This window comes from Pseudorca crassidens, chromosome 10, assembly GCF_039906515.1.
Source record: "Pseudorca crassidens isolate mPseCra1 chromosome 10, mPseCra1.hap1, whole genome shotgun sequence".
Classification (NCBI taxonomy): domain Eukaryota; kingdom Metazoa; phylum Chordata; class Mammalia; order Artiodactyla; family Delphinidae; genus Pseudorca; species Pseudorca crassidens.
The window spans coordinates 1,404,908-1,417,532 of NC_090305.1; the positions used below are offsets into that span (position 1 = coordinate 1,404,908).

The 12,625-nt window shown below is 43.4% G+C and overlaps 1 protein-coding gene across 3 annotated transcripts in view; it reads right to left on the minus strand.

The window, feature by feature from the left end:
* The window catches only part of GMDS (GDP-mannose 4,6-dehydratase), a 479,216-nt gene that overhangs the window by 381,772 nt on the left and 84,819 nt on the right, over window positions 1-12,625 (minus strand). For 2 of the 3 annotated variants that reach the window (XM_067751842.1, XM_067751841.1), the window contains 2 exons: window positions 9,300-9,387; window positions 7,698-7,807 (listed from right to left, as the gene is read on the minus strand). The exons of the other annotated variant lie outside the window; for it this stretch is intronic. In XM_067751842.1, the coding sequence (XP_067607943.1) occupies window positions 7,698-7,807; window positions 9,300-9,387 (198 nt within the window). The remainder of the gene's footprint in view (window positions 1-7,697; window positions 7,808-9,299; window positions 9,388-12,625) is intronic. 3 annotated transcript variants of the gene reach the window in all.

Sequence of the window (12,625 nt, forward strand, 5' to 3'; positions counted from 1 at the left end):
CAGGGAAGCATGTCTTGGGACCCGCAAGACGAGGTGCCCACCCGTTTCACAGGTGACGAATGGGGCCTGCAGGTGACGCGAGCTGAAGCCAGCAGCGCGGGGCCTGGGCTCTGGGCTGGGCCTGGGTCTGCGTCCTGGGCATCCTGACGTGGGAGGTCCTGCCTGTGCTCCAGTGCCCACGGACACCTCCTTCCCTCTGGCCCCAGGACACAGGCTTCTGCTCTGAAGCTCTTGCACACAGCACTTTGCACACGTGAGCTGCCGCATAGAGTGCAGGGGGCACGACGGGCTCCGGTGCAACCAGGCGGGAAGGGCTGGGCCTGGCCCAGCCTGAGGTCGCCCTGACAGCCCCTCCCCGACGGCGAGAACCATGCCCCTGGCCCCTCCTCACTGCCCTGCTCTTCTCACACTCCCTGCTGGCTGGCCAGGCTCCGAAATAAATACGTGGGGGAGCAAGGCCCAGGAGAACAGCCCTCCATGCTGTCTGTGGGTCCCGACCCTCCTGCACCTGCACAGCAAAGGCTACACTGGTGCTCCTGTTCTGTTCCAGAACTGGGTGAGTCAGGCACGAAGTACACGTCCCCCCAGGCACCTGCCCTGCCCCGTAACGCAGTCGTCCCAGTGTACCCCGTCACCCCCTGGTTAGAGCAGCCCCAGGAGGTGTGGGCTTCCTCCCCATAAATAGGAGACAAATGGCGGGGGGGCTAGGAGCAGCCAGGAAAAGGCCACTGGAGAGGGCACTTCTGTCTCAGGAGATTACACTGCACGGTCCCCTCCCCGGGGCCCGTTTCTCCCCCAGCTTCACCCCCTGCACTGGCTTCTCTGACTCCCGGATGCTGAGGCGCTGCCTGGCCACCCCGCCAGCCACTTGGCTCACAATCAGCTCCGCTTCCTGCCCTGCCTCCTGGGCTGGAAGCCCCACCAGGAAGACAATTAGACTCGGCCCCTCTGCTCCCAATACTCAGATCCGCTAGCCGGTCCCGCACAGCTGGACAAGGAAATCCTGCCCCGCACGCCGCCTGCCCCAGGTACCTTCTGGGCACGTAGGCCTCCTGGCTGTCGTGAGACAAAATCAAACAAATGACCCACAGAGAGTCGAAAAGGAGATAATGAAGATAATTCAAGAGTTAGAAAACAAACGACACGGAGGGAGTTATTCAGTTTCAATGACAGAAAGTCAAAGAAAGACTTAATAACGGTCTTGAACACTGAGAAGGGATTTGAAAATCGTTCTCAAAACTAAAAAAAGAAGAGCAAATGACTTTCTGTCTCCACAAAAGACACAAGGAAAAGAAAAAAGCTTCAGGAGAAACTTAGGTATGTGGGGAAAGTTCTTAAGGTGAGGACTATTTTACATGAGAATTATTGCCAATGGAGACCATCATTTTCTTCGATGGTCCTTAGAACAAGCTGCCGAATACGCGGGTCTGAGTTTTGATCCTGGATCGGCCGGCCGCCCGACATGTGACTCAGAGCAGCAGGTGGCTTCACTCATAAAATGAGAATCATATTAAATTATTTCTAAGGTTCCTTTTAGCTCTAACATTTCATGATTGCATCATTTTCATTTTTAAAAAATAATCAAGGCAATTCCAACATGACATTGTGAGACCAAAGGGTCATACTGGGCTAGATTTCCTGTAGACAGATCTCGTCCAACAGCATGACTTCAAGAATGACGTATGATTATCAAAGAAGCTGTGAGGAATGGTGGAAAACTCCAAAGTCATGACAGTAATGAATGCTGAACAGATAAGAAATTTCAGACAGAAATTAATGAAAAATATTATTTACACAGTAAAAATTTTAAAAGAACAATAAAGCAGGCTCCTAAAACATTTCCTCATCAAAATGGGCAGGACTATGTATACTGGATAATTTGTTCCTACTTGGGTGATGTCACCACGCTAGGTTTAACTACTTTTAATAACTAGTACATTTCAGTCGTCTCTCACTTTCTCCTACATAAGATCAAATCAGCCTCTCAATGACCTACACTTCATGAGTCATAATTTTTCTGTTTATGATTCAGAAAAATGTCTTCAGTCAGTATTTCCCAGACTGCTGTGGGTTTATTCCAAGAACCAATTTCATCTTCATTGGTTTCCTACAGGAAACCAGACCAACTTCCTATTATTTTATTTTCCTTACTTTTAGCATACCATAGCCCACATCAAATTAACTGGAAGTGAGAGTGATAGAAGGCTCTATTCTGCACAAAGAGAGGCCAACACAAACAATGCCCGGTCTAGAAGTCACGGATTCAAAATGAAATGCAACGTGTGCTAATATTAGAGCTTTCTTTCAAAAGAGCTCCAAACCAAATAAGAAGAAACATATTTTAATTAACTTCTTACAAACATTCCACTGTCAGAAAGAACTTTTGTTTAAAAAGTACTGTCTATGAATACAATAAATGCTACAAAGCTGATTAATACAGAGAAATTAATTATAAGGAACAAAATACGTGTTTTCCATCCTAACCCCCTCACAAGCTGCTGGGAGAACAGGTAGGCAGCTGAAGGCCAACACACAGAGCTGTGGAGGGGTGGGCAGGGGCACAGCTACGCCCCCCGAGCCAGCCGCAGTCTGCTGTCACCAGCTGTCCTTCCCAGCCAGCCCCTCCCCACACCCACTCTTTCCACCGCTAAGAACCCATCTGACATCAGGCCGCACAGGAAGAGGGGCATGGGACACGGGCTTTCCAAAGACACTCTGACGGTGGCTTGCACTCACGCTGCTCCTCAAGAGCACTAGGAGTACCCGGGAAGTATGCGTTCTCACTGACTACACGCTGCTCGGAAAAAGAGTTCTGAATGTGGAGAATTCTGGTATAAACATGTATCAGATTCTTCTTAGATTCTTTCCACTCTCAGCTTTACAAGCTCACATAGTCATTAGCTGGCAAGGAATTTATACCAAATTCAAAAGCTGATGCATTGAAGGAAGAATGCATTTAAGGCGCATATTACACACAGATAAACAAGAAACCAGAAACATTAGCACAGCGGTTCTCAAACTGAAGCCCCCACACCAGGGTCAGCATCTCCTGGACACATCCTGGGAAAGGAAGACCTCACGAATCAGACAGGCTGCTGGGCAAGGCAGGACTTTCCCAGGAAAGAATCCACTCAATTTACAACCCTCCATAACCCTTGACTTCTACGCCCCTCGCCTTCCGGATAATTCCTCCACCGCATCGCTAAAGTGCTCTCCCTAAAAGCCCCAAACCACCCCCACCCTAACCACAGAGGCCACGACGCCCACCTGCTCGTCACTCCTGCGCACGCCTCTGAAGCCCTAGCGCGGCAGACACACCTCCTGCCTGAACCGCCTGGTCTCTAGGCTCCCTCACACAATTCCACCCTCCTGCCTCTTTGACCCCACCTCCCTGTCACCCATGACGCCCCTCGCAAACGCTCCCAGGCCCCAAGGCTCCAGCTTCATCCACTCCTCTGTTTTCATCTGCTGCCTTGGCTTCGGCCTCTCAAGAACTCCCAGGACTGAACTCCAAATCTCTCTCAAACCTCACAGCATACCTTCAATTGCCTTTGACCTGCATTACCTGAATGTCCTTCCAGTACCGCTGGTAGGACGAGTCCAAGAGGGAGCCTCTCACACACACCCCCAACTCAGCAGTCCCTCCTCGGACACCTGCTTCTAGCACCGGGACCATCAGTCATCTGGCCCCAGTGCCCTGGAGCAGCGCTTCCCTTCCTCCCCAGCCCCGTATCTTGTCGGCAGAGGGTCAGCCCTACAGGCCTCCTGTTCCATCCTCCTCATGCCCACTTCGACTGCCACCACCTTCACCCAACAACTTCTTACTCTTCTGAAGCCCCACCTGTAGACTCACCTCTGAATCTATTTGTCTCCTGTTCAAAAACAAGACCAGGATGCCCACCCTCACCACTTTCATTCAACATAAGTCCCATAAGCCACAGCAATCAAAGAAGGAAAAGAAATAAAAGGAATCCGAATTGGAAATGAACAAGTAAAACAATCACTGTCTGCCAATGTCATGATGCTATACCTAGAAAATCCTAAAGATGCTACCAGAAAACTACCAGAGCTTGTCAATGAATTCAGTGAAGTTGCTGGATACAAAATTACTACACGGAAATCTGTTGCATTTCTGTACACGAACAATGAAAGATCAGAAAGAGAAATTAAGGAAACAATCCCATTTACTATCACACCAAAAAAATACCTAGGAATGAACCTACCTAAGGAGGCAGAAGACCTGTACTCTGAAAACTATATGATAGTGGTGAAAGAAACCGAAGATGACACAAACAAATGGAGAGATATACCATGCTCTTGGATTGGAAGAAACAATACTGTCCAAATGGCTCTACTACCCAAGGCAATCTACACATTCAATGCAGTCCCTATCAAATTACCAATGGCATTTTTCAAAGAACTGAAAAAAAATTTTTTTAATTTGTATGGAAACACAAAAGACCCCGAATAGCCACAGCAATCTTGAGAAACAAGAACAGAGCTGGAAGAATCTCATTGAGCAAAAGATGCTAAACATCACTAAATATTAGAGATGCAAACACCCGTCAGAATGGCCATCATCAAAAAGTCTACAAATAATAAACGCTGGAGAGGGTGTGGAGAAAAAGGAACCCTCCTACACTGTCATGGGAATGTAAACTGGTGCAGCCACTATGCAGAACAGTATGGAGGTTCCTTAAAAAACTAAAAAGAGGGTTATCACATGATCCAGCAATCCCACTCCTGGACATATAACCGGAAAAGACAAAAACTCTAATTTGAAAAGACACATGCAACCCCGATGTTCGCTGCAGCACTATTTGCAATAGTCAAGACATGGAATCAACCTAAGTGTCCATCGACAGATAAATGGATAACGAAGATGTGGTACATATATACAATGGAATATCACTTAGCCATAAAAGAGAGAAATAACGCCATCTGCAGCAACATGGATGGTCCTAGAGATTACCATATTAAGTGAAGATGGCCAAAGACAAATATCATATGATATCACTTACACGTGGAATCTAAAAAAATGATACAAATAAACTTATTTACAAAAAAATAGACTCACAGACACAGAAAACAAATGTATGGCTACGAAAGGGGATAGCAGGGCGGCAGGGGGAAAGATAAATTAGGGTTAGGGATTAACATACACACACTACTATATATAAAATAGACAAACAGGAAGAAACTGCTGTATAGCACAGGGGACCATATGTCTTACAGTAACCTATAATGGAAAAGAATCTGAAAAAGAATATATATACAATTGAATCACTTTGCTATACACCTGAAACTAACACAACATTGTAAATTAACTACTTCACTTAAAAAAATGGCTAATTAAAAAAGAAACACGTAGAGACTGCCCAAACACAGCCCACCTCCCTAGCTGCCCACCTCCCATTTCTCCCACCAGACTTCTTGCTTAGGACCTAGGCAAGACCTAAGCAACCTAGGACGCTCATCATGTTGCAAACACATCCCAAGTCTTCTCTCTTCTGACTCTCAGCCTTGTATTGTCACCTCAATTTCAACTACCCGTTCCCACTAACGACGTCTGTAAGCTTCCACCCCAAACCTACTCCCTGACACCATGCACGATCTCGTGGGAGTGAAGTTCTCTCACCCCATCTCTAAAAACCCAAAGACATCAGCGCCAGCCTCTGTCACCCGTGGGAAAGGAGTCCCTCCACGACAGAGGTGGGTTTCACGCATCCCTGGGTCCTCCACTCCACCATGCACGCAAATATCGTTGAAGGGATAAATTATCTTATGAGCCAAAATTCATCTTCGATTAAGCACCATTTCTGCCAATTAACAGGCCTTTAGGCAAAGCTGGCATAACACAATAAAACCAGGTAAACTTCACATACAGAGCCACTCAGAAGGAATCGGCCCAACCTCCTGTGCATTCTGTACTCACCACCCTAGGGTAATAACCAGACACAGTCAGCACCACTTCATGTACGGAAAGCATATCAGACTTTTTGAACCACAGAACGATTTGGAAAAAGGAGAAGACTGACTCACTTAATACTAACACGTCAGGGCAAGGCCTTCTATACATAAATCTTTATAAAACTTCCTGCATCTTCCCACTATGCCGGTGTAGGACTTCTAGAGGCGATAACCTGTCTACCGTCACAAAGGAAACGTCTTAATCTAAAGGAAACTGAGTAACAGAGCACTCATTCCAAAGCATTCTATTTTGCCTGGAGATACCAAGAAGCAGTTAGATAAATTAAAACGTGGAAGATGACTAACTGCCTCAGCCCAGGATAAAGTCTCCACGCCTGGAGTGACAGTTACTGCTTCTCTACGTGAAAGGGGGGACGGCTGCTCAAGGCACGGCACGCAGGAAATACCCTTTCAGACGGAAAATACATCTAGAATCACTTCGAAAAATAGCCCTATTTTTCTAACCTAAAGCCCCTGACACCTTCCACAGCCCAAAGCTTAAGCCTGGATACAGAACAGAATCTTCGGAGATTAAGAAAGGAAAAAATTACCTTCCAAGACAGCAGAGACAGATAAGAAGTATCAGTATTGGCTGATCTGTCGCCATCCTCCAAAGTTACCATCTTAGAGAAAAATGTACTGTGAGGGTTCACGCTCAAATTTTAAATTTGGTATCAACTACAAGACTGAGCTTTCCACTTGCTTCTCTTACTATGTTCTACCTTTGGTTTCGTTTGATCTAGTTTATAATTTCTCCCTTAAACTAGCAGAGATATAAAACAGGCATATCGCTTCCATTCCACCCAAAGTTGGAGATGTGGAGAAATAGCCAATCACCTCAAATACTTTCTGCAGTAAGAGTGCTGAATTCACTCATTAAACAGCAAAAAATGCTGCTAGATTTTCTGTTCCTTGTTTTTTGGTGGCAGGGGGCAGGGGCTGTTTTAACTTAGAGTCATTTGCTTTTATTTCTATGCTCTACTAACTATCCTGATTGAGTAAGTATCTAAACAGAACTCATATCATCCCTGGCTTCAGTTCACTCACTAAGTTAGCACTATAATACAGCAACAAAAACTTGAATTAAGCAGATTGCCAGAACCCTGGGGATTGGCTTCTCAGGTTTACTGCGATTTGTTCTAGAAAGAAAAACCAAGGAGAGGTAGATGGACCCCCGGAGAATCTGTCTGAATAAAGGGAGAGAAATCAACATGAGCTGGGTCACACTGAGGCAAGAGGCTAAGAAGAGTCTTTCTTCCAATAACTTTTACTGCTCACAAGAAAACGTTAATTCCATTAATTTTGACATGTTGGCACGCAAAAATACTATTTTCTCATCACTACCAAAAATTAATACTAAAATAGAAGTTTCATTGACTTAATTTTCCAACATTTGAACAAAACACTTCATTCACAATGTGAGTTGAAATGGCAGAAAATACATCCAAGTGAGGTTCGTGACTGTAAGATCAACCCCAAACAAATAAATACTTTTACTCTAATGTCGGCAGTAAGATTTTACTACATTGTTCAATAACAGAAAATACACTTAAAAAAAATGTATTAGCATTTCTATAAGGACTCATTAATACCCAAACTAATACCAAGAATCAAACTTGAGGACCAGGATTAGTGGCTGCCGTACTGTGTGAAGAAGCAACGGACAAGGGTAAAATACAGAACTCAGGAACACAGCCAGAGGAACCACGATAAGGAAAACGGCTCACCTTGACGTGGCTCTGGGCCCCGAGGTTGTAGATCTCGGTCGGCTTCACTTCATTGATGATCTTCACGAGGCAGGTACTGTCGGTGAGGTCACCATAGTGCAGTTTCATGTCTTTAGGATTGAAACACATACCATTAGATAGAAGGAAACAACGTAGGCCCAATTTTTTAACACAGCAACACTGAAATGTATATCCTGAAAGTCTGAAAACCAGATTGGTTCTGGAGTAGCAGTCTGTAACTGTCATATGTAAAGAAACTAAATAGTAGAAAGAGATTCCCATTTGTTGCTATGTCTATAAAGGATTTGTAAAAACTCAGATGAGCTTTTTAAAAAAACATAATATCATGACAGATGTTACACAATCAGCGTATCTTACGGCGCCCCGGTGGCTGTAAGACATGTCACGTGAGATTCAGACAAAGAAAATCTGGAAATAATGCGTATACCCTCGAACGAAACATGTTAACACGTTGACAGCAGTGAAGACAGCTCTACTCAGATACTTGTATGTAGCGATTTTTCAGTCCTTCGTAAACATCAGTCCTTAAACCATCCATGACGTGCCTGACGTATACATAACTGATTAAAGGACAGCTAGCTTGTTCTGACCCCAGATCTAAGCAGATCCTCACGCTGACTTCACTAGTGTAAGAAGGTGACACAGGCAGATGGGCATCCTGCTAACTGGATACTTTCATTAATTTTACATAATACTGACCTACATCTAGGTCCAATGGCAGTACCATTCTACACTTTGCACAAAACGATGATAATTTTCACGGCGGATTCACTGACTGACCTAAATATTAAGGTGGAAAGTGTACTAGTAGGTCATCTTCCTGATGACATCACTACCTGCACAACTAGCCCAAACCTTCCAATGTTCAGGGCCCTGAGGTGAATACAAGCCACCTGGATCATCCCCGCTGGCGGGAAACACCCTGTGTCCTCGTCCCAGCTCTGTCTTTCGCGTGTTATGGAAGCTTGATAAAGTCACACCCTCTCTCTGCTTCCATCTGTAAAATGGTCTCATTCACAACCTCAGGAACTGCTGTCAAGGTCAAATGAGAAAGCACGGCAACTGTGTGATATACTCCCTGCAATTGTGTTACCAAAAATAACAAACGGCTGCAAATACTGACAACCGCCTGTAAAGCAATTTAAATATATTTTTGACTGCCATCTGCTTTTGGACCTGTCTTCACCAATTATTTCTAAAATTAAATAAATGTACAAAGACTGCTTGACTTGATTAAATGAGACCAAACGTGAAGAGCAGAGGAGGGCTCTGAGTGTGGAGCTGATCTGACTCGAGGGCACAGGGACACCTGGAGACGGGTGATCAAAGGCTTGTCTGCTCTGGCCTCTCGAGCAGCCTCACCTGATGGTACCCTCGTGACGGCCTAACCGCGGTGACACCATGGCCCAGGGCAGCAGGCAGTGAAGGGTTTTCAAAGCGTGCAGACAGCATTCAATGCAGGTAACTCATGGGTAAATAACTGCAATTTGATGGGCTTTGAGAAAAATGATATTTGAAAATACCTTATCATAATATAGGAAGTTACACAGAAAGAGAGTTTAGAGAAAGAAAATGACTTACTTCCTTCAATATGAGCCTGGGGGTTCTTATACAGATGTTCAATTCGACCAGTATTGAATGAACTGGATCGCCGTACAATTCCATGGACCTGCATTTTTATCGTGTGGAAGGATAAGAATAAGTTATAAATATGCAGTGAGGATTCGTAAGCAACGTTATTCTGCTAATGTTTAGCTTCGTGAAAAATCATATAACTGTCATTTAAAGACCTTATTTTAAATAAGCAGGAGTTCTGCGGCTCACTCTCCCCCCACCCCGCCCCCGCCCACTGGCAGCTCCCTCCATCCCTCTCCAGTGTTTCTACTGCCAATCCCGACGAAAGTAATTAGATAATGACGTGACTTCACAGTGAGTGCTTAGTTGTAGATACTCAAATGTCTCCTTTTCCAAACACACACACACTTACGGTCCTACTGCTGACAAAAATATCTCTTCAATTTGAAACCGAAGACAGACCAGGCGAGGCCGTATCGGTCACACAGCCTGGACCGCTCTTCAACCCAGAGCACGAGGAGAGGGCTCTGATGCCTCCAGCCCTGCCCAGTGCCCTCCGAGCTTTGCATCTGGCACCGATTCTTTAAATAAATACGTATCTGGGTCCACAAGAGAATCAGGGAGCCATTGCTTTTATGCAGCTGCGTGGAAAAGCTAAGAAAGCTAAATAGCATAGGTTAGGGCCAAGACTTACGTCCTATGAGATTTAAGGCACGAAGGAAACTCAAATGAAGGGAGGGTTTTTCTTTTTAATTTTTATCTTTGACTTAACCATGACAAGTGTGAGGGAAAAAAGTCATTGGAACCAGAACACATACCTGCCCGATGCTGAAGAAAAGACTATTTGTGTCTGATACATTAGAGACATTGTTCAGGACCTGGTCTCACTCCCTTCTTTGTGCTGCCAGTGCTAATACCAGCTTATGTCACCGGCTGCCCACGTCCCCATGCTGCTGGTGGCAGTTTTAGTCCTTCTCTCATTTTAGAAGCGTTCCTTCTAAGGCTGGGTAGTTTCATTTGCAGCTGAATACACTTCCATATTTTAACTCAATCGTTTTCTGTCTATTTCGAACAAAAACTAATCCTTGGCATGACTCAAATATTCCAAGTGCAGGGGGGAAATTATAAGCACATAAGACTTTCTTTCAAATAGAAAGAAATGTCATCGTCACTTTACATGGCATACATGAGAAACTGACTTCTGCAAAGGATACAACACACCCACAATTAATAATTCTGTTGGTTAGATACTTTAGCCAAAGAGCTAAAACCACATTATTTTCCAAAAGAACTAAACCGAAGAAAATTTTGTAAACATGAAAATATTTTAAGACAGGAACATCACAAACTTGGTTGACATTTCGGGAGGCAAACAGTAAAATCTAGGAAACATTAAATTGCAATTTGGGTTTACGTATCCATTACGTAATTTAAAAGTAGAGAGAATAATACTTACATTAAGCTTAGAATTAATTCAACTTCATGGTCTCCAGTTTTTCAAGTTGTTAATTATAAAGTTCAACTACTCTGTAAACTTAATAAACTTCGTTTAATAAAAACCAAGTTCACATATACACCTATACATATCAAAACTGGTGTTTACCACCAAAGTTATTTCTGAAATACAGAGATCTCAGATGTAAGCTGAGCTTGATTTCCTTGAAAAGAGAGGAATTCATATGTTCTAAAAACAGATAATTTAGCTTTGACAATGAAAAAATAATCATATGATTGAGTCTATTTTTTTCTCTTGATTGCTGGCTTCTGGATAAGTCACATATCCCAACAGCCCAGAACAAAGAGAAATGCTATATACATATACATTTTATATCAACATAAAGGACTGATAAAAATATTCAGTGACATTGATGGATGCAGTATGAAAATCAGACGATTACCCAAAGTCACAGCAAATAAATAACACAGGACTTTACTGTCACACTTATAACCAAACACATTAAGCACTAGTTTTGGGTCTTTTTTTTAATACAAAAAAAAAAAAAAAAGCTGTGTTTTAATTTCCCCTCACTCCCAAGTTTTGGTATGTGTATACAGGGAAAGAAAGACCTGCCAAATGCTTAATCCATGACAGCAAGTATTATTCTAAGAACTAATGAAAGCTGAGTCTGTCTACTTCTGACACAGGTGAAATACAAACTTTAAGACAAGGCAAAATGTGTGCAAGCTGGATGATCTAGTTAAGAATGTGAGATTAGCGGCTTTTTCTTTACAGAAGGGAGGTAGGCAGGATTTTTTGTTTGTTTTTATAAGGATTTTTGGAGAAAAAGAAACGAGTTAGGAAACCAAAGTGAAAAGATAAATGAGCTAAATTTGATTCCTGATAAAATTAATTAAAATCGTTATTAAATTATAGCAGTTCAAAAACAAAATTTCTGAAAAACTAAGGTGTTAAACAGAAGTGAGCATTTTTGACAAAAAAATTTCAAGTTCCATTTAACTAAGTGATGAAAAGGAAAATTTCAAGTTCTCACGATGTCAGAACAAAGTTGGTTTGACTTCAAAACCCAGAGTCAGATTAGGCAGTATAAAGGCACAGAAATGCTGACTGATGGATTGATTGATTGATTACAGCCAAGAAAACAGAAAATTATTACCACTGGATTTTAAATTCTTCAGTGTCTAGATTTCTCTTGGAGGCAAGGATGCCTCTCAGGGATGTTTAATGCAACCTGCTTCTGAAAAGTCTAGATGACGTCGGTCACATCAGCACACACATGGCAGTGACCGTGCACAGACACTGTTCTCTGTGGACATTAAATCACTGAACCTTCACAACCACCTTCGTATCGTGACTCCCATCTTACAGGTGAGGACGCTACCTGAGACCACGCCACCAGCACGTGGTTCTGTTAAAGGTGGACGTAGCCCATCGTGCCAACACTCAGTATGGTTTCAGAGCGAAAGCCACAAAAAGCTTTGACTTTTTTGCACCCAGGCTTCTATCAATAGGATTACCAACAACTCAGAAAAAAGGATCCACAGATCAAGAACGGAATCACAGGAACTCCAGTTCTAACAAACAGTCTCCCAGGGATGACTGCACAGTCCGTACACCCCATTTCTTTTCTGCTCTCCTGAGGCCCCCTGGTTACAGTTCCTCTCCTGGAAGGGAAACCCACGATTTACCTATTCTCTAATTTTACATTCTGATTTGCTGTGTTGTCATTGTTACCAAGTTAATTAATATAGATTTCTCACATATTCCCAGATACATTCTAGCTTTTAAAGGGTTTGACTTTGTCTTTCATTTTTCTGGTTTCTCTTTGTATTTTGCACAAAATAAGTACAAAAGTATACTGTTGGCTTATCTG